Consider the following 26,005-nt stretch of genomic DNA (forward strand, 5'->3'; position numbering starts at 1 on the left):
TGTGTAGTGAGCAGGACATGTACACGTTACCCAAAAGAAGTAGTTAAATGCCTTTACTCGCTGCTTCCTCAAAAAGTATGTGAATACGTTACCCGTTATCGATTCTCAAAAGGAACGGTTTGCTTGACATCAAAAGTATCGAGCTACTTTTCTCGCTACTTTGACGACCAAACACACAACTGCTTCTGTTTCATGGTTTATTGTTTTCTTTTCAGTACTCGTTGCACTTATTCTACATATCACTAGTTGCGTGCAGTACAGGTGAAGGCAACGCCAGGCGAGGGATGAAAGGGCAAGCACAAGAAGGCTGGGAGGTTGGAGAGAAACCTCCTCTGCTTTTTAACAATCCTAGTGCTCTCCCTTTCTCTCCTTGCCCTCAAACACCCTCCTTTCCCTTCCCGCCTTTTTACTGCTTGTATTTCCTCTCTTGGCCAGGCGTTGCGTTCGCCTGCACTGCACACAACTACCTTAGAATTCCAAGGGGTGCGTGGGTTACCCGGGTGGGTGGGTTACCCGAAAGGTAATTCAACCGTATTGTTGGCTTGATTTTCTATTTTCTTTTAATCACCGAAAGATAGCCCACTCCTAGTAATCGAACTGTTGCAACCAATGATATCCTCGGGGTAAATGAATCTAGTTAGCTATGGCGGGATATAAGCGAACATCGGTGACTGGGAAGTTCAGTAATCTTCGATTTATTACCCCACTGCTATTACAAGTTTGCAAGGGACACATGATCTTAAAATAGAATTGTTTAAGACTTTTCTTGATTACACGCCGAAAGTTTAGCCCATTCCTTATTTTCACCCATTTTTCTCTCGATTTTAGGTGGGCTATCTCTCGGGATATTACGACAGTGTGACACGGAGTACAAGAAGTAGCCGCCTCTTGAAGTTTTTGTCACGTATGTTTCCCCGCTTCATTGAGAATACATCTCCGGCGACGCTGAAGGATCGTTCTACTGACACCCTCGAAGAACGGCAGTGTTTTGCTTCAGCAAGAGCTGGTAAATCTGGGATTCCTCTCTCTCTCTCTCTTTCTCTCTCTCTCTCTTGTTCTTTCTGCTTCTAAAGATTCAAGTTGATAATGGGTTGTGTGCCTTCCCGTGTTGGCAACCTAAGCAATTACATTCGGCCAGGACACGATTCTAGAAGGTTCAACCCACGAATCTTATTGTGTTCGCTGGGTAAAGGATATTCCCAGCTGTAGAGTTCAACTCACGTATTCAGCGCTAAGCGTTGCTATACTCTCCCAGCTGTTTATTTGTATTTCAGGTGGCCCATATGGCTTTGTAGCAATAGACGCTTACACAAGCAATAATTGAAACGAGGCTGTTTGAACGGTGATGTACACGTTACTCCTTAAAAGTAACGGAACATAGTTACGTAATACTTAGCCTTAAAATAATTGAGCAAGTTGCTCGTTCCCTTTTTAAAAAAGTAACTAAATAAGTTACTCGTTACCCACAAAAGTAAGCAGGTAAAATTACCTCGTTACAAGTAACGCGTTACCTACATATCTGGCAGTGACCCCCACCGAGACCCCAGATGACGCTCGGGGCATGCGGGGCGCCTATTCGGAAAAGCTTCTGGAGTAATTCACCTGGTCAAGTTTGATACGCTAATTAACACGACTTCATTGAAGACACATCGCCTGGTTTACGGGTCGAGAGAAAGGAGGAGGGGAGAGGGTTCTTAAGGCTTAGGTAAAGACACCTCACTGGTTCAAGCGCTAGCCTTTAGCCGGATCCCCGATTTGCATATGCTTATTAGGTATGCGTTTGGGGAAAGGGGGAGGCTAAAGGGTAGCGCATGCATCAATGGGGCCTGTTTACTTAAACATCGCCCCCCCCCCCCCTTCCTTCACCCTCCACCCTCTCCCCCAGTAAATCAGGAGATCAAATACCTATGAAAATGCGCCAGAGTGTCGGTATCGGCATGTAGACTTGCTCCGCAATAATAATAAGTAATGATAATATTGCTGTTAATACAGAGGTGCAAGCCAGCTGGACAAGAATAACGATAATAATCCCCGGACAAGGTGGACAAGGACGACAAAGGACAAGCACAAATCTCCAAACACAACTAGGTGGTGGTGCGCGACTGAAATTTGTTCGGTCGCGAACCAGCCACCTAGCTGTGTTTGAAGATTTGTGTTTTTCTTTTGTTCCCTTCATGCCCCTTCTCCGGGGCTATTATCCTTAATAATAATAACACGGTTGTATGTCCAGCGATTGGCTATTTCTTTCAGATTCCTGACCTTTTTCTATATGTGTTCAGCCAGTTCTATCCACAAGAATATGCTACTTTTCACACTGGATCCACCCGTAGCCAATTGCTACTACTCGATGAAGCCAATCGCTCAGCCCTAAAAGTGCGTCGTCACGGCGGTCGTTCTCGTTGTGTGTTCGCTACCGCCAGCTAAATCAATCAGGCACAAAAAAAAAACCACAGCATCGCATTTATTGCGTTTCATTGCTTTATCAGTGCGAAGATATTAACTGTCTCACGGAGCGAAGCCGGTGTTGTCTGTAACCGTCTGTAGCAGCGAAACGGCAGTTAAATTCTCCTTGGCTAGAAGCGCAGTAACGCAGATGCTCCGTCACGGAAGCCGTAGGGAAGCCGGCGGGGTTCACCACGCCTGCGCAGTGGGGGAGCGTGGTGCGCTGCGTGTAGGAATGTGCTGCGTGTAAGAATGCTTCTGCATTCCTACACATAAGCAATTTTAAGTGTCTTTGCCGATTTTTTTTTAATTCTGTCAATTTAAATATTTGCACACTATACTTGATCCACTTTTTGAGAGTTCGCCGTAAATTTCCCTCGAAGCCCCTTTAAGACCGGTAAATAGTCCTTAAACTCGCGCAGAATTCTAACTTTTTGAAGAAAAAAAAAACTGAGCACTCCAAATAACACTTCTTTTTCAGTCATCACTAATTTTCAAAATCGCTTTTATTTTTTTTTATTTGGTGCTGAAATTGACGCCTCGCATTTAATTTAGCGTTAACCCTTTTTACATTACATAAAAGACGGAAAGGGGAAAATGCCTATTTTTCGGTATTATGCTACTTTTGCAACACTGGAAATTACCGGGACTGAGGCACCTTTTTGTAATACTTTTGCCTTTTTTTTACAAAATGTATGTGAGAGTTTTATGAAAGATGCTATCCGCTTCAAAGTTCACATCCTACAATGAGGACTTGCCAGAGGCTGGTTAAAAGAACACTAAAATAACAAACAAAACAAAAACAAAAAAAGATTTTAATGGGCTTAAAACGCAAACATGATTTTTCTTCCTTTATTTTCCACATAAAATAAATATTTTGGGCAATATGTAATATGGTAGGTGCAATTTGGGTGGAGTTCACTGCCCGCTCCGCGCCCCGCCACATGGAGGTACGAATAAAAGGAAGCGACCTACCGGCTCAAACACGTCGAACGCGAAAATCCCCACTGAAGCTGGATGTAGATGTTGCGGTCGCAGGGAACGCCACAAAGTGCCCAAGTCCGTCCAATAACGTCCCAGCCCTTACAAAAAATTTATATCTGGCCAGATCTGAAGATTTCAGATATGGCCATATAAAAAATTGGCCACATATAAACTGATATGGTATATCTGCCAGATATAAACTGATATGGTATATCTGCCAGATATAGTCTGATATACTTAGCCAGATCTGGAAATTCCAGATCTGGAAATTCCAGATCTGGAAATTCCAGATCTGTTCTGGCATATCAAAAGAAGCACACGAAGCCTGAAATCAGCACTTGATATCTTTTATTGTGGTGGACCACCTAGACTACTCCCGTTTCTTGCTGTGCTCGCTCCGGAGCTCACTCAGCTTCGTGCCAAGCGACTGCATTACGGCCTTTGTGTCCAGACAGCCGTCCTTTGTCTTGACGTACTCTGCAGAGAATCAATAATAATGCATTAAATATGGCTATTGAACTACATGCATTAATGAAACTCTCAATCACAAATAAAGCTTTTCAGAACAATTAATGTTATTTTTTTTTAATTGCATTGACATTTAGATTATTTCTGATTTTTGATAATTACAAATATATTTGATGCACCACTGTAAATCAGGTGGAAAAAATGCTGCTTTGGTGAGCTTTTATGTCACTTGCATGAGCAGACATAAACAGTACCTATGTTGTCCCAGGCATAGGACTAATAATGTTTACAGTCACAAGTTTGCCTGCAGAGTAAAATATTCTGCAGGTAAACACAATGCTATTCTGAGTTACAGTATTGCGGCGTGCATGGCCAAGCAGGCAATGCACGCGGTGCTCCGTCCCTGGTTCGATTCCTAGCACCGGATATGACTTGATTAGTTCTTTAGTTTCAGTGTTTTGGAAAATTCATGAACCTTATCATCATCTTGGAGTAAAAGTGTTTTAAGCTCGAACGTTTGAGTCCGAATATTCGAGAGGTTTGCGGTATGAGCAGTATGATCGTGTGTCCCGCCACAATGGGTGGCTGGTGAATCAACGACTGTACAACCTGTACTTCGCACTTGAAGGTATCGCGAAACACTGGTTCGAGAATCACAAGTCCTTTTTGACGTCATGGTATGCGCACAAAGATGAACTGAAGCGGGCCTTCGCCAACAGCCACGGACGGGAACAGGCCATGGTATGAACAAGGATCAAATCAGAGCATCACTAGCTTCGTCGAGGATGGTCTCCACCCATCGCTAAAACTTGATCAATGGAAATGCTGCACCTCGCGGTGAATGCGAACGTTACTGTTGTAACACTTTTTAAGCTTGTTGTAAATTAGAGTTTGAGAAAAACGTAAACTGATTGTGGTGCGGGAAACATAGTCTGCAGTTGTCGCTCCAAAACCAGCGAACTATGTTTTCTCCCCGCAAGCTTGTTGCTAGGGGGTGATGTCGGCGCGTCGGCTCGTCTGCTTCCCGGGGCGTCTGCAGGCGTGCGTTGGCGGGACACGTGTTCCTTCTTCCCGTGGATCCCGACTCCGAAGCCAGCTTTGCGATCCTTTCACGTCAACGAGTCAAACTTTTCCTTGTCATCTGTGGAATGCGACTGCGTATTGCAGTAGCAGCGCGACGGTGCGGTACGCGACGAGCGACGACTGCTGAGCACAAAGTCCGGGCCCCTTGACGACGGTCCGCGAGTGTTCGAGAGATTTCTCCGCGGGTCAGCGGTCGGCCGCGTTGGTGACGCGCAGTGACGCCAGGATCCTTCGTTTGCTATTGGCTGACGCGTAAAGAGATGCCCCTCCCGTTTTCCGGGGTCATCTCAGAAAGAGGGGCGTGCTGGGGACTTTGATAGCAATTTTAATAGGGAAATCCGCCGCGCATGACCGTAATTTTATGGTTTTTAGGATTCTTAGGGCCTGTAGATCGAGTTACCGCCATAAATAGACCATCGCAGAACGCTGCGGAGGGCCCCTTTAAGTTCACAAGCTAGCCTACTGCTGCCAGCACAATTTAGCTTATTTTTATTGAAATCTTCTGAAAGTAAAACACGCATCTGAAGCCCGTAGGTGGGATATAATTACCTAAGATGCAGCCCGTATGGAAATCTTATATCTGGGCCATATCTGGCCATATCAAACATTATATGATTATATACGGCCTATATACAGTCTTATCTGGCGTATATACAGACTTATCTGGCGTATATACAGCCCGATATGGCGTATATACAGACTTATCTGGCGTATATACAGTCTTATCTGGAATATACACAGCCTGATATGGCGTATATACAGACTTATCTGGCGTATATGCAGACTTATCTGGCGGCCGGTTTTCAATATATTAAAAAGTTAAAACAAGTAAAAAAATTCTTTGTTAGAAAACTCTGAATGACTTATTGTTCGCGACCTAAATGTTAGCACAAATAATTCCAAACTTCAGCTTCGACAAGCTTAAGTTTAAGATTATTTGTGCTAGTTTTCGCTAGGATTTCAATGTAGCTTAAGTATTTCAAAGTGTTAACATTACGCCCGAATAGACAATTCGCTAAATCCCGTAAGTGCCTCGGCCCGTACTCGAGGAATCATTGCGACGGTGTTTCTTCAGCTGCCTAATGATCGAAAGTTTTGAGCAATTCTATGGTTACACAGATTTGAGTGTAATTCGGAGTCGCCCTGAACACGTGCTGTACAGAACCCAAATACCTGCCATACGACTTTTAAAATGTCCCGCCAGTGTCAGTACTGTGCACTCCGTCCAACCTTCAACCTGGGTGAGCCGCAGACATATCTCTTACATTATTATCATTCTCGTGCAACTTCAAAGACGCTGATATTAAGTTAGAAACGCTAAAAATGTCATAAACAGCTCCGCAGAATCCGAGCTAAATCCCGGTTCTGGTTCTTGTGATTTCTCAGCTTTTAAGTAATTCCTGCTAAAACAACAATCACGAGAATGATAATATGGTAAGAGATTTCGGCGGCTCAGCCTGGTTGAAGTTTGGACAGAATGCACAATATCCTGAACGCTGCCATTGACGAAAAACTTAAAAGTGATATGATAGGTACTTGAGCGCTATGGGAGGCTTGTTCACGGTGACTACGAATTACACTCGAAACTGTGTAATCATGGAATTGCTCAAAAGTAGCGATCACTAAGGAGCTGAAGGACCACCGTTTCCATAACTCCTCGAGTGCGGGCCGGGGCACTTGGGAGAATTGTAGACAATAAAAAGATATAAAGTGCTGATTTCAGGCTTTTGTACTATTGAAATGCCTGGCCAGATCTGGAATTTCCTTACTTAGCCAGATCTGGGATTTCCATATCTGGCCAGGGGTATCAGGCTATATCTGGCAGATATACCATATCAGGTTATATGTGGCCAATTTTTGATATGGCCATATCTGAAATCTTCAGATCTGGCCAGATATAAATTTTTTGTAAGGGAGCTCACGCCAGCCCAAAGGAGAGGGGGTCGTTGCTCGGCGGGCTTCCCAGAACCCTTTGCCTGGCGGCCTTTCAACGAGCAGGTTAGGAGAGCTTGAAGAGTGAAGACGTCCAAAAGAAGGGTGCGGGCGGTGGCTGTCGCACTTTTCGACTGCTGGAGCCTTGAGGTTGTGTCCTTTGGCACATAAATGCCTGAACCAGGCACAAGTTCGATGACCTGCAGCATATAATTAAAGGCAATTAGTGTGAAAAATATTGGAATTCAGTCAGATGTCTCAACAGCTCTGATAAATCTTTTAAGATAAAGTAAAATCCAGAGAGCATTATGCGTCAATCTCCCAGCACTACAAAATCCGATGGGCAAACTCATCCCTAGGAATCCCGTCATCCAATAATGCAAGTCTGGGGATGGGGAAGCTAAGTGTGACTTGGCTAAACTTGGTGCAGTTGAACCTCTATCTAATGAACCCCAATTTAACAAAATTTGCAAAATGAAATTTTTCATTTTCTTATCGTCCTTTCTATTGAAGACCATTGTTACGTTGCAAACCCCGTGAAGCCCTGCTCCATCTAGGGCGCACTTACAGGGATGGTCTGCAACACCATATCGCTCGGCAAAGACCCTCTCGAAGACCCAGAACCAAGGCTTTCGAACATGAGCTGAAGTAACCAACATCAACATGTCTTCATCTTCTTTTGTCTCCAACATCAAGAGAAGCTGCTGCTGCGGCGGCATAAACCTCCGGGCCAATGAGAGTGGTTGTTGGACCTCATCTGGTTGCAGCGGTGCCACCAGTTGTAGAGGGCTGGGGAATGGACAGGTCGGAGACTGGGTTTGCGCTATAGGGAGTATTCACTGGCGGCCATATCCGTGTGCGCTGCTACTGAGCGCGTGTTGACGGCGGGCTTCCGTAGTCCTTTTGGAGCGTGTATTTAACACCATCAAGGTTGCCGGTCTTAGCAGGCTATTAATGTGAGCTCGTTCCGAGCATGCGCTCTAAACAGCACCCACAAATATGGGGTCCCGTAAATACCTCCTATATGGATGACTATGTTTTAATGGGACATCAGACGATGGTTGCATTCGATAGTAGGTCCCATTCCGTCTCGGTCGCGCTTGTCCGCGGGTCCCCCTTTTATAGCCGCGGTGATGTGAAGGTGTTCCGTCACCGTCACATCACCTGGCTTCGATGAAGATAATGTCCAACAGCCACTCTCATTGGGCCGGAGGTTCATGTCACCGCAGCAGCAGCTTCTCCTGATGTTGGAGAAAGAGGAAAATGAAGACCCATTGATGTTGGTTACTTCAGCTGATGTTTGGAAGCCTTGTTTCCGGGTCTTCGAGAGGGCCTCTGCCGAGCTATGGTGTTGCAAACCATCCCCATAAGTGCGCCCTAGATGGAGCACGGCCTCGCCGGGGCTTGGAACGTCACACCATGTATTTTTTCTCTCGATTTAGAGAAGTAGATCTGCACCACGAATTCGATTTAACAAAGAATTCATGCGTCGCCTATGGACATTTTGGCAGCCTCCGCGAGAAAAGAAGAATTTGACAGAAGTTTGATTGCCCAAAACCGAACATAAAAACGTAAAGCCTTTATTGGTTTAAAAATTGAAAAAAAAAACAATACTGGTGATGATGACGACAGCTTGCATAAAGAAAAATTACCCGCCATATTACATTAAGAACAAAGCAACTCCGCGACTTTGCAGATGATGTACAATTAGTTGTCTATGTTGTCTACTATGTTTGTGACAACAAAGATCTTTTCTTGACTCGATCTCTGCTTTTTTTTAACAATGAATGACGCACCGCATAAAATGAAAGTTTTGTTGCTTGACATCAAAGTCAAAATAATCACCAAAGTGAGGAACGAGGAGAAGAAAATGACAGTTGCTAAGAGGTATGGCATCTTACAAAGCTCCCTGTCGACAATTTTGAAGGTGAAAGACAGCATTATGATTGCATGACCGTGATTCTAAACACTTTGACTCGGAGGCGCTGTCAGCGTAGCTGATTCTAGATCTGTAGGTTCTATCGACTTTCTTCATTTTCGCTGCCCGCAAAACTTGGGAGTCACACGGGATCCTAAGGCTGTGTACCACAACTTGCTCTACCTGACTTTGGAATGGGCGTTTCGTAGCCAGGCGCTTCAAAACGTACACGCGCGACTGCGTCCGGCGTGACATGACCTGCCGGAGTAATGCGGGTTGGCTCGAGTTACTTCGGTAGCCGCTGCAAGGGCTGCAAGCAATGTCGGCTGGGTTGGCTGCAGGTGCAGTGTAATCACGTGACACCTGCCGGAGGAACTCAGGACGGCTCGAGTTACTCCATTAGCCGCCGCTAGAAAATTTTGCGCTAACACAGTGGTACAGATAAACAAACAAACAGGGCATGTTGACAAACAATGATAGTCATAGTTTCTTTTTTTGTTTCCCCATGTGGCACCATCGGACGCTTGCTACAAGTACCAGCCATGGCCTGTGTCACGCAGCGCTTTTGCTGTTACAGGGGTGGAACTCATGAAATGTATTTGGGAGCAGCCACGGGAGCAGCTGAAACCGCTGTTTTGGAGCAGGTTGGGAGCAGCTAAAACTATGTTCTGGAGCAGGCTAGGAGCAGCTCAGATCAGTTTTTATTGCACTTGAGCTTGTGTGTTAGACAAGCACAGGAGCAATTTCAATTGTGCTTAGGAGCACAGATGAACATGAGTGGTTAGGAACATAGGTAGATGGGATAACAGTGTAACAGATGTGAAAACTTGAAACTTTGTGAGCCTTAATGCTAACCAAAAAGCAAGTATCATATGTTTCTGAAGATAGTGTCCTTGATATTTTCTGAGTGGCTTCCAGCTGCTCAAAATGTAAATCAACACTGCTTATCACACAACCCACACATGCTCGACATAGTAATTATATGTGCGAACCTCTTGATGTGTGTAAGCAACGGACGTGCAGTTGCGTGGATGAACAGGGCAACAAATTTTGAGTTTATCCTATTGTGCAACTCAATATCGAAGCAGCAGACTACGATTAACGGAGTTATCGTATTCAAAGCGATAAGCAGGAGCAAGGTTAAAGTATGCAGAGCAGATCTACCACTCGTGTGACAGCTGCTAGCCGGCAAGGTTTCGGATCGGACCGCGTTTCAGTTCTATCAAATCACGATTTATCTTGCGGGAATGCGATTCCAACTTCTAACGATGAAGTACTAAAAAGAATCTTTTGCTTATTTGTTTTCAACTGGCTGACGTCCGGATCCTGGGCTGCAGAGCCTCAGGCAATCCGACGCTTAACGACTCGACCTCACCTTGGCCGACAAGCTTAATCGCTGATGGTTGAAGAATAACAATCCAGTCGCAGGTGTAGCGCTTCGAATCCGATCCCCGAGTTTTTTTCGCGCGCTTCCGAGTCGGGATACACAGGGAGAATAAACAGAACAAAGGATTGCAAGGCCGACAAGGCTAAACGCGCTCATTGTTGCCAATCGAGTCGATAGAAACCGAAACCAAGACAAAATACAATTTGTTTGGGCGCACGTTGTGCGATTTCGTGCATAATGGCGCCGGGTATTTATTGGCTGTGGTTCAGTTTCCGCGAAATGGTGCAGTATGGCGCAAACAAATGCATCTGGCGCAAAATGGCCCAAATAGTGCAGCCGTTCCACCCCTGTGTTAGCATTCGGTTTTTCCAGATTGACCAATCTGGAAATTGCGACACAGCTCCCTTAAATTTTGCGAGGAATTTAGAGGATTTTGTAATGAAAGGCTAAAATTTGATATAACATATTCCATGTTAAGAAAGGCATATCTGATTCTCTTATTACTCACATCAGTGTCACTCCATTGGTGCTTGAGCTGTGTGCTCATGGCCCCTTCATTGCCAGGGTCCCTTGAAGGAGGTGCCTGCACATTCAGGGTAGGCAAAAGCTCCCCTCCTGTGGGCCTTTGTCCATTGGAATGAGCTGGCAGCCCAGTCACAGGTGCTTCCTCCGCCACAAGACGGCCCCCACACGTGCATCGTGGAATTTTTAAATGACGCTGTAGTTTTCGTGCAGACTTCAGGCAGCTGTCGAGTTCTGATAAAAAGCAGAAACCTGTGGTCAGCATAAAAAGGTTCTTGCAGTCGCAATGAACGGCTACAATATACAGTGTACAGTGAATGCACAGCTTTCTTTTTGTGTGTGTGACATGGAGTGACAAGAAGCAAACTTCTGGCAAACAGAACACTTTCTCAGATCAAAGTATCTAATCTTCAATGATGGTGAACCAGTACTAGACACGGTTTGTTAAAATTGAGCTAAGGCAATTTTAAGGCATGCAGTTTAAAGAAGCTCGTTTTAGCGAATGCCGTCTTACCGACCCCGGTTTATCAAATGCCTTTATAGAGAACCCAGTTTAGAGAAAATGGCAATGAGCCTCCTTTTAGCGAATTCGGCCGCCGCAAAGCGGCGTGTGCAGGTAAATCAGGCAAGTTAACATATTTGTTATGAGCTGTCGCAGACTGCTGCCGCAAAACGGCGGGAGCGCAGCGGGGGGGGGGGGGGGGGGGGGGGCATGGGTTAACACGCGCACCAGAGATACACGCGAGAAGTAGAAAAGCCTTTTTTGTTAAAAAGCGTTCCCATTTCGATAAACAGCGTGTCTGAACTGAGGCTCTGCTTTCTCTAAACCGTGCTTCGATAAAACGTGCCTTTTCTCTAAAACGTGCTTCAATGAAATGGCATTCGATCAACCGTAGTAAACCCATTGTGAGGCAAGCTAGTAAACCATCATCTTACAATGCCTGCGCATGCACAACATCTGGCACATCGGGAACCAGCAAAAAGGTGCCCCCGTCTTCTCGTATCGCTCGGCAATGCTTAAAATAGTGAACATTTGTGGGAAGACACCTGATCGAGAACACAAGCAGTGTTACCAGTCACGACATGATGTCATCAGCCAAGGTTGTTTAATCGACACAAAACTCAATGGCCAACTGGCTCCCGCAAAACACAGCGTGGCACCTTTTCACAAGAAGGAGCTTCAAATTTTGGAAATGGTCTGATCGAAGGTTGTTCATGCCATTCAGTAGAGCACAGGTACATAGCTCCCTGTTTTTATTTCATTCCGCGGGTAAAACCCTCGGAATGAAACTAGCCGAAGTGCATACCCACCAACTAGCCCAAATGCATACACTTATTTCCCTCCTTTTTTTTTTTTTTCCTTCTTACCTAGGCTTGAATATGGCTAGTTCCATGACTGCGGCAGACATCCACCAACCAGAAAGCTAAATTACGATACAATAATGCAACTGGCCTGATACTTCTGGTCAGGCCAATTGAGGCTAATGTAGCCATGCTCACTCTCATGAGTGGCACCCACACAAAATGTTGTGCGGCAAGATGCGAGACAGCACAAAAGAAGAAGTCACTGGCTCCTGTAGGTTCTTACGAGAGGGAAGGCATGCACGTGTACGTCAAGAGTGACACCTGGGCAGTGTCAAATGCGAAGGCTTTGAGTTCTAACAGGCTCAAAAAGATCTCCTGCAAAGATCACCTTCGGCAAGGTCGGAATCATCGATAAAAGATTCCAACAGCTCAAAACACGGGAGGGAAACAAGGAAACAATGGCAAAGTCAGAGTTTCGCTGGCTGTGCTGTAGTGCCGCTGGGAATCTAGCAAATGTGGAGGCAAGCTATGTTTCTGGCCTTTCAAACATCGCAGCCTTCCTGAACCAGGGGTTTCAATGGTCCCGTGACTAAGAGGAATTTAACACATCTATAATGACATCCAAGCGGTCCTCAACTACACCTATTTTTGAATTTTTCCTTTCAATGTATTTCTTACACTATGTTCTAACCTCAGCAAATCAGACCCAGCCAAAGCCAAGCCAGCAAAATGCTCATATACTCTGAGAAATTTTGAGAGAAAGTTACCTAGAAGCTTGTCGAAGGACTCCTCCTTTTCCCTCAATTTCTCCTTGAGGTGGTCGATAACTTGGTTTAGACGGAGATTTTCTTTCCGAAGCTCAGCCTCGTCGCCGATTTCCGAGAGCAGTTCCTCATCTCTTTTCTTCTGCAATGCAGATGTGTTCTAAAACAGAAAAGTCAAAATAAAAATATGCGTGTTTAGCATCTTTGGTATATTCAGCGTAATATCTCACAAAAGCATTCTTAAAATGTGTTCACACGTGAATACTTGAGCCATGTTTCAAAAGGTACTGCACGCGCTTTCACTGTACTCTGCTCACCATTAAGCTGACAAGGTGGTGCAGACCGTGATTGGTGGACCGGTCACATGCCTGCCTTTTATCACCTGATTCCCCTCTCTTCATATCAGCATGAGCAAAGGGCATGATCATGTGACACAGTACAAAGAGTTGACTGGTCTACCCAGCAGATAGCTTCCACGGCCCTCTCAGTTTAGGGGTAAATGGAGTACAGCAATGCAACGGTGACAACAGCCCTAAACTAAAACTTCCCGACAAGAGCACTGGCTACTCAGTTTTCTTTCGCCACTGCCCGCTAAGGTCATGAAATTGTTCCCCACTCAATGCTGGCTTTAGCACTGACGCTTAGCTTGTTCGCAAACAAAGCAGAAATACCTTTAAAACATTTAGAATTTTTAAATAGTTTATAGGACAAACAAAATAGAGCATTTCACAATGCACAAGTAAAACTGCTTGTTGTTTATGATTGGCCTAGCTTATCTCAACACACAACTAGAGGAGTACTCGCGCTTACAGTTTGTAGTGGAAAGCTGCAAGCTTTATCTAAAATATGCAATGAACAGCGTCGACCCTGCAATAGCTGGCAGACATGTGGTAGTGACGACAAAAATCAATAGCCTGTCGAATGCTGCTTGTACACTCAATAGCCTCGCCATAGATCAGCCTTCTTCTATTAGATAGCACTAGGATCCTTTAGGCTGTGCGGTCGCTTGGCCTTTTCCATATCTTACACGAATGTACAGCTGCAAAAGTTTATGGACCACGGGAAGATGTTAAAAAATGTATTTAATGCAGTGCCTTAAATTCTGGGCATGTTGCTTGAGTGTAGATGATTCTTTGAGGGATGAAGAACCGCTTACACCCATAAGTAATTGCAAGGCAGTGCCACAAATAAATTTTTTAGTTTCTTTCCGCAGCCCGTGAACTTTTGCGACCGATAGCACAGCCACTTTGCGGGCATATGCATCAAGCTTCCACAACACTTCAAAAACGTGCATTCCACACCACTGAGGTTCTTGTTATTCGCAGAAGATCAGTAGAAGCCTGCTAGCACGGACTGAAAAGTAAGCTCAAATATGTCCTCCAGGGAATATATCAGATAATGAAACTAATTGTATAGCTTACGCCCGTCTTTCCATGAGCTGCACCGACAAGAGCCTTGTTTTTTCTTTTTATTAATCTCTCCATTTTCCTCAGGAGCTTGTCCTTGTCAGCTGAAATTAAAAAAGAAAGTTCTCTGCTTCACAACCATGACATATTTTCAGGGAAACTTACACTAGATCACTATATAGCTCCTTCGGAGCAGAGTACCGCAATCTAGAACGCCCGGAGGTTCCAACTTTGGTCAGAAATGCATGGGGAACGTGAGAAAATCGCTGCTTCCTGATTATTTTAGGGATCTATGGAACTACAATAGTTTTTGACATAAGGGAATAGTTTACAATAATTTGCGCTAAGTTGTGCGCCATGAAATAACTTAATATTATTTTTAAAAAATTGCCTGAGCAGCATCATGCAGCAGACGAAGCGGCGACGTCACACCGTTCATGTGACCCGCTCCGGCCAATCCATAAAGTCCATCTCCGCTGCGTAAAACAATTGTCTGCTTCAAACGCCATTGCTTTGAAAATTGCCTTTGCAAAATTTTCAAACGCATCCAATATTATTAAAAATTTGATAAAATGTTTATTGCTTTACCAACTTCACGACAGACTAGTTTCGAAAAGTGTGAACTTGGCGTTTATTTTTTAATAACCCGTGTTGAGTAGATCTCCATGTATTCTCCCATAGAGCGGGCCGCCTCCTGGAACCCTGAGTGCCACGTGACTCGCGCAGAGCTGCTCTGTCGGCCATGAAACGGCGAAACACGCGGATCAAAGGATTGCGCTACTCTGCACCGTAAGAGCTATATAGTGCTCTAACTCACACTAGTCTCCGGCGCAAAGGTCGAGAGGATTGTTGTAAGAGTAAAGCCATACGCACTATGTCGTGCACCTTGACCGGAATTGGCTAACGCACTACGTGAAACTCATGTAAAACGAATGGTTACAACCAGCTTCCGAGGCGGTGGCGTAGCTTAGTGGTAAGGAGTCTGCTTCCTAGGCAGCAGTCTCCGGTTCGATCGAGTTCAATACCTAATACAAGCTCCTCTTGTTTTTCTTTTTTTTTTAAGAACATTTGTTTTTGTTGAGCATTTGGCGATATTTATGGCATTTCTTTTTTACAATTAACACTGGGGAAAAAAAAACAACTAATGTTGTCTACGAAACTTCGCTGAACTTCGCCGATTGCACCTTCGCTGAACGAAGGTGCAATCGGGGACAGCAGGGCCTGAGTTGCCGGCTGGACGCCGCAAAGTGGCGTGTACGGGGGGGACATGTGGGTTAATAGTTTTGTACTGAGCAGCCGCACACTGTCGCCGCAGTGGAGGGCTGGCTTAACACGCTCCATAGTGATACATGCGCCGTCCAAAAAGTGTGACCCAAATGGAGAGAGCTCTTTGCGTAGTGTGTATAGCCATTTCCGGTCAAGGTGCACGATGCAGTGCGTATAGATTTACTCTTCTTGTAAGGTTGTGGCTAGCCTTCCGTCCAGATGGAACGATAGTCGCCACTAGAGTTCCATCTAAACTGCTAATGTCCCGACTCCGAAGTGATCTTTCTAGGGCTTAATGAGCGTCGATTAAACACGCATGTATCACTAGGGCACGTGCTAACCTAAACACCCATCCACACCACTTCGCGACAAAAGTATGCGACGGCTCATTTCAAAAATGTTAATTCCCCTTGCCTACCCGTACACGCCGCTTTGCTGCGACGGTGCCCCCGTCTCTCAGTTTATATAAGTTTATAGTTCTGCCTGGTCGTAACTTTACACGGTTTACTAAAGTTCGTTCAGAATGGAACGAACTTCAGTGGCGACTACCGTTCCGTCTGAACGGAACTCTAGACACTTCCTTCTTGTAATCCTTATCGAGAGAATGTGAGAGTGACGCCAGGTAAAAACATATTAAGATAATTCTTTTTTCCCTCAACTCACATAACAATACAATACATGCAAAAAGGTGGTCGGCATAGCATAGAGTATCATTATTTGAGCGTAAAAGCGATCTGCTAAAACACCGCCCGCCCTTTCTCCCCTCAGATATGATAATAGTGGGTTTTAGTGTTGCATATACGAGCAAACGTAAGCGCTGTGCGTTTGCGTTGCGTGTTCCACACTTGCGCGAGCGCGGAGCCTAAACTGCGCCCTTGGATTGGCGCATGGCGATTTCGCGCATGCGCAGCGTGGAGAACGCAATGCTAACGCACAGCGCTTGCGTTTGCTCGTATACGCAATACTAAAACTCACTAGTATGGAGTTTTCGTAGACCGTGTTTCCCCCTCCGCTAAGCCCTCGACAACGAAGAATCCGCTACTGCTCATGCGAGCCGATGGCCTTGGCTGTAGACTAGTTCCGGTTATCGTAGCGGGTCGGGGAGGACGCTGCGGGAAGGTAAAAACGATCTACGAAAACCCCCCGTAACTGCACAGTGACCCTACCTTAACGCAACTGCCAGTTGCACCATTTGCTCAATAAACGTTTTACATTTAAGAACTATGAAGCTGGGTTCTTACCGGAAAGGCCCATTACTACAGCAGGGAAGGCGCCCCTGTCCTGCCACAGCACGTGGACTATGGCTCCTACGGCTAAGGGCGCTGCCGAATCGCACAGCTCTTCTATGTAGACGTCGCCGACAACATCGTACTTGTTCTCCTCTTCGAAATAGACGAGCACAAACTCGGCGTCGATGCGTTCAGTCATATTGCGTTGCGTTAAGTTACAGCTGACAGAGAACGGTAAACACACAATGTTAAGACTGCTCAACGGATTGGATTGGCTGGTATCTTTTCAGATTAAAACCTTTTTGTGCTTGACCGATAAAAGCGCACAAAAAGAAAAGCCGAGAAATGTATTTACTTAATAGTAATTTAGTTCGACTAATTACATTTTACACTGTGTTATACTTCGTGTTTTTCGCGACGAGTAATTTTTTTTGTATTGCAATTTGGGTTTCAAGCTCTATGGTTTCAAGGCGTTGGTACCGGGGTTGAAGAAAACAAAAATCCAGGGTGCGCCACGGTCGATTCGCCATTTTTAAAAGGTAGATATTTTGCTGTCTGCCGTACATTCGACCTACCAATTGTGGCTACAAAGTCCTTGTAGAACGTGTAGAACGTTGTAGAAAGCCAAGCAGATGTTCAACGCGATATTCTTTACGTGCACGCGTGAAGAGGATTCGTCACGACACCTGAGGCAGCATTTCAAGCTCTGAACGCGGAACGTTTCGTTCATTCCGGCGATGGTTCATTATGCCGTGTGGGCGTAGCAACTGCGCCAAGAGAGCTCGAAACGATTAAAACTCTACGAGTAGAATTCTTCTCCACCCCCAAAGTTCCTGAAAATCAGCGTGCGAAGACGGCAGCCCTCACCGCAGTCACAATTTCGTAGAATTAGGCACGTCGACTTCGACGATCCTCCCGTCATCTGCTAGTCGTATGGCTACCGCGTGCGTTTTATTGCGACTTTGGTATTATTTATTGCACTTGGGGAGGTAGAAATGTACAGGCGTGCTGGTGTTGGGGGAAGGCTGACGCCCGTGCAACTATAGTGTACCCACAACAGTTTCAAGGAAGATAGAAAATGCATTATGTAAAACCATTTTTTTTTTTTTTTACAGCTATCAACAGTTAGATGCGCCACAACGAACGGAGAATGTCTAAATACGACGACGCCTGCTCTCTGCGAGGTCGGTGCACCGTTTTATGCGCAGCGTCGTCTGCTACTCGCGGCGATGGTTGCGTCGCCTTTCCCTCAGCTTTCGGAAATTCATTGTTGCTTCACGAACGAGACTGGGCGTTCGAGGAAAGGGAAAGAAAATACCGAGAAGCGTACGTACTTTATTTATTGACTAACAACCACGAGACGCGTTTCAAAAAGCAAATAAGATCTCGCGGCCGAGGTGTTTCCCGCCGAGATCCGCTTGCTCGCCGCAGTTGTTTTTATATCGTGCGGTAGCTTAAGCCACCCAGCCTTGAATTATATAATTGAAACATGTTTTCTTTTTATTTTCTACCATACTACTTCTTCCTTTACATCCCTGCAACTATCGCCGGGCGGGTAGAGTACTTTCCAGGAAGAGCTTCGCGCCGGCTGCTCTTGTTGCCAGCAAACGGGGCGAAATTCCAACGCAATTAACCAGCCGCCAACCCATTCAAAAACAGAATAAATCTTTAAAAAGTCAATAATCGAGTTATATTTTGTATAAAAAAATGAATTACCGACTTGATTATTTATGAATGAACACTGCTCCTAATAAAACACTGAAAATTCCCTCTGGACTGACTCGGCTACACGTGGTTTCGCGCAGCCGTCTGTGGCTGGAGAGGCGGGCGGGGTGGCTGGAGCTGCCGCACGCTGCACTCGGCTGGGCGGGCGTCGGAAGAGGGCTTTGCGTGGAAGCGTTTACGCGTGGTCAAATGGCGCGGATTTGCCACTGTTTGTGGCTCTACTAAAGGTCGAGTTACCCGTGTTGGCATCCTGGTACTTGGTCATACTGCACAGCCTTCCAGAATGAACAGGCAGAAGCGCGGTCCCTACAAGAAGTATTTGACAAGCAGCAGCGAAGTCGTAAGTACCTGCGTCACACTCAAGCGGATCGTTCCACTAAGGGTCTGCCGCTTCTGTAGGCTGAACCTACTGTATGGATGATTGAAATTTTTTCGACGTTCCAATCACTCCCGGCAGCGTGACAATTTAGGGGCAAGGTTAGAAAGATTTTCATTTCTAGTTACTTCAAAAGGTTCACCGCTGCTTTGTTCTATCGAGAAGGGGGTTAGGCCTTGGCTTAGGCTAGTGTACTGCAATTGCTATCGCACAGTACGTCGTATATTCGTAGCACCAGGCTATATGTAGATTTTTCGTCTGCAAGTAGAAAATGATGCCTTCCTATGGCAGACAACTTACGCTGTACAAATGTGTAATATTTTAGCAAGTAATTATACTCGGGAATCTTTTCGGCAAACTTATCCAAATTGACAGTTACGATTTCTGCTCAGTCCCAGTAGGCATGGTACTCGCATACATCGATTGCAGCTTGCATGATGTAGACACAAAGAATGAGTGCTGCTATAGTAAAATAGATAAATGGGCTAGTTGGTACATCATTGAATGGAAAGCGCCGAATAAACAAGGACCAAGAAGGGGACAGAGACGAAGCGCTTCGTCTCTGTCCCCTTCTTGGTCCTTGTTTATTCGGCGCTTTCCGTTCAAAGAGTGCTGCTAGCAATTTTGATCCGAGCTGTCAGCTGGCATTTTGTTTCCAGGCCTATTTTTCCATCTGCTGGCAGAGTAACAACCACAAAAATATGCCAGCCAACGTAGAACTGCCGGCAATTTTTTTTCTCTGGCTGCCATACCCTATAAACCCATGTATATATAATGCCGACACTATAGTGACGTGTTTGCAGCCCGCAAAAGGGAGAAAACTGCCAGCATTTGTCCGCCCAGACAACTCTGCCAGCTGCCGGCAAAATATTCGCAACTTTCAGCGATGGTGGTACCGCGGTGTGAGAATAGCGCTCCCTAGCTCCTGGATGATCGGCTTCACAAAAAAGGTGCTTGCAAATACCTTCCTGACGTGCAAAAAATGAACTTAGGCTATATTACAGCTCATTTACAGCAAAGCTGGAATTACGCGTCGCAAGCCCAGCCTCGTGCTGCTCTTCTACGACGATCATCCAGATAGCAGCCATTTTGATAGGCGCCAGTACGCCCCCTATAGGTCGTGAAAGTTGCGAATAGGCTCGTCTTTCTTTCCCGAAATTCAAACGAAGTGAACGTCTCGGGAGCCAGCTACTTGCTTTGTACTTGTCATGCATCTGCACAAGTTATAATAGCAAAAGAAAGTGAACTGTTTACAAGACACAAATTAAATCTGGATATTCAACACGATAAAAAAAAATGCCTAGACCAGCATGCTAACCGCTGCACCATCTGAGCTCATTGTTGCTGAGTTCTTGGTGATAGCAAAGTTGGGGCACGGATATCTACCGAATGTCGCCTCTGCTAGCATAAATTCTGCAACTCGTTTCAAAGGTTCATTATTTTTTTATAGATATGTTTGAAATTGCAGTACTCGTAATGAAAGAAACATATGTTTTATGTTTTCTTTTTCCAAATTGATAGGTCCCACGACGTACCCAAGCTCGGTGGGACCAGCTTTCTGAAGATGCAGGCTGTTCCGAACCTCCGAACTGCGCAAGCCCTGATCAGCTTGCAAGCAGCCCAATTCCTCTTCGACAAGAGGGTGGTGGAGAGGATGCAAGTGATGCCGAAGAAGAGAGGAGCATCTGCTCGGACATCAGTGTTTCAAGTTCTGATGAAGCCGATGACGGAGACAGTACCTCCTCCGGTGAACAATGCCCAGGTGACAGCTATGTACAGGAAGGTTTGGCCCACACTCCCCTTTTTGATGGGTGTTCTATGTCCTGCATTGAAGTTTGTGTCATCCTGATGAACTTGTTCTTCAAATTCAACCTCACGCGAGAGTTTCTTTCAGCTTTGTTATTTGCTCTCAACTTATTTCTGCCCCGCCCACATTCTCTTCCGTCAACGACGTACACCTTTTTCAAGCTCCTTTCCAAGTATCGATCCGGTGATCCAGCAAAAGAACATTTCTTTTGCAAGAATTGCCACACCTCTGTTTCCGCTGGAATCGCATGCTGTCCATTGTGCACCAAATCACTTATCAACTGCGGCAGATTTTTACAGATAGAGTTAGCTCCAACGCTGCGCTCATTCTTAGAGGATGAAAGGATGTATGAATACTTCTCACCACCCAACCATGGCACTTCTGATACCTACAGTGATCTAACAGATGGGGATGAATACAAGAAGGTGAGGTCTGGAAGCGGCAAATATGACTTCTCTTTGTTCTGGAACACTGATGGTGTTAAGGTGTTCAAAAGCTCAACCTCTTCCTTGTGGCCCTTGCACTGTGTAATCCCTGAACTGCCCCCCCGACTACGCAAGAAATTTCAACTACTGACTCTCCTTTGGTGTGGCTCAAAGCCTGACGTTAATACCTTTCTTCGACCATTTTGTTTGGAAGTGAAAAAACTCGCATTGCAGGGTTTGAGATGGACTCATCCTGTAACTGGACGACAACTGATATCCCGTATTTTTGCACCAGTCACATCTGTGGACGCCGTAGCAAAGGCTCTGCTGCAGAATATTCGCCAGTTTAATGGCTTGCATGGGTGCTCTCTATGTGAGGCCCCTGGCAAAACTTGTCAGCGCAATGGCTCCTCCCGATCATGGATTTATGTTCCGGGTACGCATGCTTTGCGAACGGGGAGTGGCATGAAGCAGCAGGCCGTACAGGCTGTGAATAGCCAAACTGTAGTACAGGGCGTAAAAGGGCCGTCTGTATTGAGTTTGATTCCCCGTTTTGATTTGGCGTCCAGTTTTGTAATAGATTACATGCACTGTGTACTGCTAGGGGTAGTGAAAATGCTAATGGCCACCTGGTTTGACAGTAAGTATCATGCAGAGCCATGGTACCTCGGACGACAGTTGAAAACAATTGACGAGAGGCTGCTGGCCATCCAGCCACCCGATTTTATCACTAGAACGCCGCGCTCTGTCAGGCATAGAATGTATTGGAAAGCAAGTGAGTTCAGGGCATGGCTACTTTTTTATTCTATTCCAGTACTTTCTGGCATTCTTCCACTGGCTCATCTGCAACATTTTGTCCTCCTCGTCTCCGCCATCCATATGCTGTTGAAGCAGTCTGTGAGACGTCACGAAATTGATCTGGCCGAAACTTTTCTTAGTCGCTTTGTTGAAGAGTCCGCATCACTTTATGGACCACAGTTTTTAACTTTCAACATGCACCAGTTAACACATCTCGGTCTTTCTGTAAGACGTTGGGGCCCCCTCTGGGCAACGTCTGCATTTCTTTTTGAAGATAGAAATGGTGAACTAGTTAGAGTTATCCAAGGCACCAGGGCAATCGATAAGCAACTTGCTACTCTTGTCGGGATCGGAAATGCACTTAACTCAATTGAGCGACGCATGGATAAGGGCTCTACTGCATTTTCTGTCTTGAACAGAATTCGGAATGTTCATTTTCCAAAACAGACTACAGACGGATCTGTAAAACTCCATGGACGCCCATGTCAAGCGAACAGAAAGATAGCAAGTTTCTTATCGACCCAGTCTATGTTCGACAATGCATTGATCTACAAGAGGGCAACGATTGGTTGTGTCACTTTCACATCTAGTATTTATGAAAACCAGAAACTTAGAAATAACAGAACAGTCAGATGTACTACTGAAAACGGTATTTGCTATGCATCCATTGAGTGCTTTGTGAAGAACAGCATGGAAGTGTATGCTGTCCTCAACGAGTTTTTTATCGATGATTCTGAGACAATAGTACAGGAGAGCATGAACTACTCACTTTCCCAATTCATCCCTGTGTATTCCGCCGACAATCAGCTTGTCATTGTCCCCCTTCCCCAAACAGAACTCCACAAGTGTATTTTTGTTCTCGATTACATTGTTTCAACACCGAATCTGTTTGAGATGAATTTGTAAAGCCCAGTAGACTGCTCCTTTCCTAATTGTTACTGTACATGCCCCCTGGACATTGAGCTGCAGCACATGATCAGAACCTTTGCTATGTTGTCCTGAGCTGCCCGCAATATAACAGAGGCTTATTGCGGAAAAGGCGCCGTGTAACCAAACTTTTGGTTGCACATCTAGAGGTCCCCAGGTGGTTGAATTAATCCTCAGTCCCCCCTTGGGTGTGCCAAATACCCTTCGTATGTTTGGCACGTAAACGCCCAAATTTACTATTACCTTGGTTTCTCCAAAAACTCTTGTGTGGTTCCACTTGATCTTAAACACTTTTCAAAAATGTATTGCACAAATGAACTTGGTACGCATGGTGTGCCTTGATGGTGGACTTAGATGGTCTTACACATCACTTTGGCTCCCAGCTTAAAGCAAAACGAAACAACAAAATGTCATATGTGGGGTCATAAGTTTTACATATATTTGTACTGTGCATATCTTTTCAGCTCTTACAAAATGTGGGGGTGGGCACTTAATGTGAAATGGGCGGATGCTCGGTATTTTACGGTATTTACCAAACTACCTCCCTTCCCCGCTGATTGAGGAAAAAGTTTTGTGAATTCTGCTTTAAAAAATGGTGAACCGAAATTTGGATTAAAAAAAAAACAAAAAACAATGCAGGAGATGTAGGTGGGATGTTACAATCGCTACAACACTACTCGTAAGGCGATATCTCGAATGGACGGCCATATTTTTGGGAAAAGAGGTCGAGATTGAACCAGGCGGACAAATCATGTGACGTCAAGATATCTCGTTTCCTCCTCACTTCGCTTTGCCCTCTCAAGGCGGCGAGGTGGAGAAGACGCGAGGCCGTCCGCTCTCCTTCTCAGAGAAACAAGGTGTAAACATATCTGTCAAATTCGCCTCTTTTTTTCTTTTTTTTTTAAATAGTCATCCGTTCGAGATATTGCTGTATGAGTGATGTTTTGGTGTTTGTAGCATCCCGTTGCATCCTTTGCCGCGTGTTTTGTGGAATCCAGATTTTGGTTGCGTGTGTCAGGATTGGACCAAATCATGTCTGGTAGTGTGTGGCTTTGCAACAAGTAATGTTTATGTGTGTTCGAAGCAGGCGTCAAATCTGTCATTTTCTCCACTGCTGAGCAAATTAGAAGTTTTCTGAATAATTGTGATTTGACTGTGTTTGTCAGAACCTGACGAAGCCATGTTTTTGTGTGTTTAAGCATGTTTATTTTCGATGTGTGATTTACATGAAGTTGAATTGTGGAGATAAAAAAATATTTGTTATGCCCAATGCAGTTCTCTGACTTATTTGTACCACATGCATATCAAATTAACCTGCACTGTCAACATTAACCAACCCAAACTGAAGGGGGGGGGGGGGGCTGGTACATTTGTCAGACTCCCATAAAGCAGCCTTTTTTTCCTGTCGTTTGTTGGTGTACACTATGTAGCACATGACAACAAATGAAAATTGAGCCGATTTGATCAAACCATAAATAATAATCTCAGTACACGTTATGTATGTTAATGAACTTTTCGGTAATTCGAAAGACAATTTTGGTTATGTATTTATTTTTTTTCACGTGCTTTTTCACATATATTTAGATGTAAGATCATACCAATGTAAAAAAACAGTAGACTTGTGGAGAAAAAAAGGTTTGCAGTCTTATAACTGCAAATTTTTAATGGTAGACTGGTCATAATTGTGCAAATAGACTACTTGATGAGGAAAAAGGGGCAAGAATATTGAGTGAAAATTTATCAATTGTAATAATTCTATTCTTTGAATCAATGGTCATGTCTCCTGCTGTCTTGATTTGCTTCAAAGCAGCTTTTATTTATTAAAATAAAAAGGCAATTAGTCCGAAGTGGCTGCTGTCATATTTAGTTGGGCATTCGAGGGCGAAGTATGACTGCCATAAACTAATTCATTTAGATAACAATGAAATATTGACACAGTTTTATATATACTTCCTCCAAAATTAATGTTAGGAAAGTGAAAAGTTACATATTAGATACTGACTTGGACAAACGCTTTTTGAAATGTTTGCTGAGAGGTGAAAAATAGTGTATGTTTTCTAAAACAGCTAGTATTGTTAAACATTTCAAAACAAATTAGAAATTCTATTCGTCCACTTATATAGCACCGAGTACACAATGTAAAAGCATCACCTTCCTAACAATAATATTAGGAAATACAAACCCAGGGGAATATTCGGTTGTTAAATATCTAAATTATTTGACTTATTTTGTTTTGCCCTGGAATGCCAAACAGGAAAGTTGATGCTGTAAATTACTGAATTTTCGTGAACTTGGCGAATCGTCTACGATTCCGAGAAAATGGGTTTCCCGAACATTTCGGTCGTAATGTTAGTTTTCGAACTGAAATTGATTGAAATTGAAATCCTCGCGAACTTTAGCACAAATAATCCCAATCTTAAGCTTGCCAAAGCTAAGGTTTGGGATTATTTGTGCTATTTAGATTTAGTAATTTACGAATTAGCTAATTAACAAATTACTTCTTAACTTTTTTTTTTTTTTTTTTAGCGCAGCTCTTAGGCGTTTGTTTCCGGCTTAAGCGGCGTTGCCGTCGGCGTAACGCGTCACGAAAAGGTGTTACGGTGACGCCGACGCGTCACGAAAAAGCTTTATGCCGACGGCGACGCGTCACGAAAAAGCGTTACGCCGACGCGTTACGGCACGCCGGCGTCGGCGTGACGCGTCGCCGTCGGCGTAACCGCGCTGTGCATTATTAGAAACGTGCCATAATTAATGCACACCGCGGTGACGCGCGCGTTGCATTATATGGTACGTTTCCCATAATGCACCGCTTGAGATGGAGCGGGAGGAGGCGAGGAGCAGATGAGGGAGGAGGAGAGGCCTGCGCATACCATATCCCCTCCGGATCCTCTCAAAAAGAGAGCCAATTCAGCATTGGAGTTGTAAACGTCCTTCTTTTATTTAACTTATTTATACACAATTAATTAAAAACCGGCCGCTAGATAAAGCTGTATACGACAGATAACAAAGTATATATATACCTCAAATGAGGCTGTATACATTCCCAGATAAGACTTCATATTCCCCGGATAAGGCTGTATATACGCCAGATAAGTCTGTATATACGCCATATCAGGCTGTATATACGCCAGATAAGTCTGTATATACACCAGATAAGTCTGTATATACGCCATATCAGGCTGTATATACGCCAGATAAGTCTGTATATACGCCAGATAAGTTTGTATATAGGCCGTATATA

General features: G+C 44.7%; 2 protein-coding genes across 2 annotated transcripts in view; one reads left to right on the top strand and one right to left on the bottom strand.

Annotated features, from left to right (window-relative positions):
- The window catches only part of LOC115326046, a 54,177-nt gene extending 37,219 nt beyond the window's left edge, over window positions 1-16,958 (bottom strand). The window contains exons 1-5 of the mRNA XM_042286274.1: window positions 16,719-16,958; window positions 14,227-14,315; window positions 12,809-12,965; window positions 10,723-10,970; window positions 6,900-7,109 (exon numbers count right to left, since the gene is read on the bottom strand). Of these exons, the coding sequence (XP_042142208.1) occupies window positions 6,900-7,109; window positions 10,723-10,970; window positions 12,809-12,965; window positions 14,227-14,315; window positions 16,719-16,905 (891 nt within the window). The 5' untranslated portion in view covers window positions 16,906-16,958. The remainder of the gene's footprint in view (window positions 1-6,899; window positions 7,110-10,722; window positions 10,971-12,808; window positions 12,966-14,226; window positions 14,316-16,718) is intronic.
- A 4,082-nt stretch (window positions 16,959-21,040) lies between these two features.
- Window positions 21,041-22,908, top strand: LOC115326038. The gene has a single exon (XM_029986766.3). It carries the CDS (start codon window positions 21,505-21,507, stop codon window positions 22,741-22,743), a length of 1,239 nt encoding a protein of 412 aa, XP_029842626.2. The 5' UTR covers window positions 21,041-21,504; the 3' UTR covers window positions 22,744-22,908.
- The last annotated feature ends 3,097 nt before the right edge of the window (window positions 22,909-26,005 follow it).

This window comes from Ixodes scapularis, unplaced genomic scaffold, assembly GCF_016920785.2.
Source record: "Ixodes scapularis isolate PalLabHiFi unplaced genomic scaffold, ASM1692078v2 PGA_scaffold7__128_contigs__length_106722199, whole genome shotgun sequence".
In the NCBI taxonomy this organism is placed as follows: domain Eukaryota; kingdom Metazoa; phylum Arthropoda; class Arachnida; order Ixodida; family Ixodidae; genus Ixodes; species Ixodes scapularis.

Bases quoted from the DNA above. Each gene is read 5' to 3' on its own strand.
- LOC115326038 (XM_029986766.3), top strand. From the start codon at position 21,505: ATGAAGCAGCAGGCCGTACAGGCTGTGAATAGCCAAACTGTAGTACAG.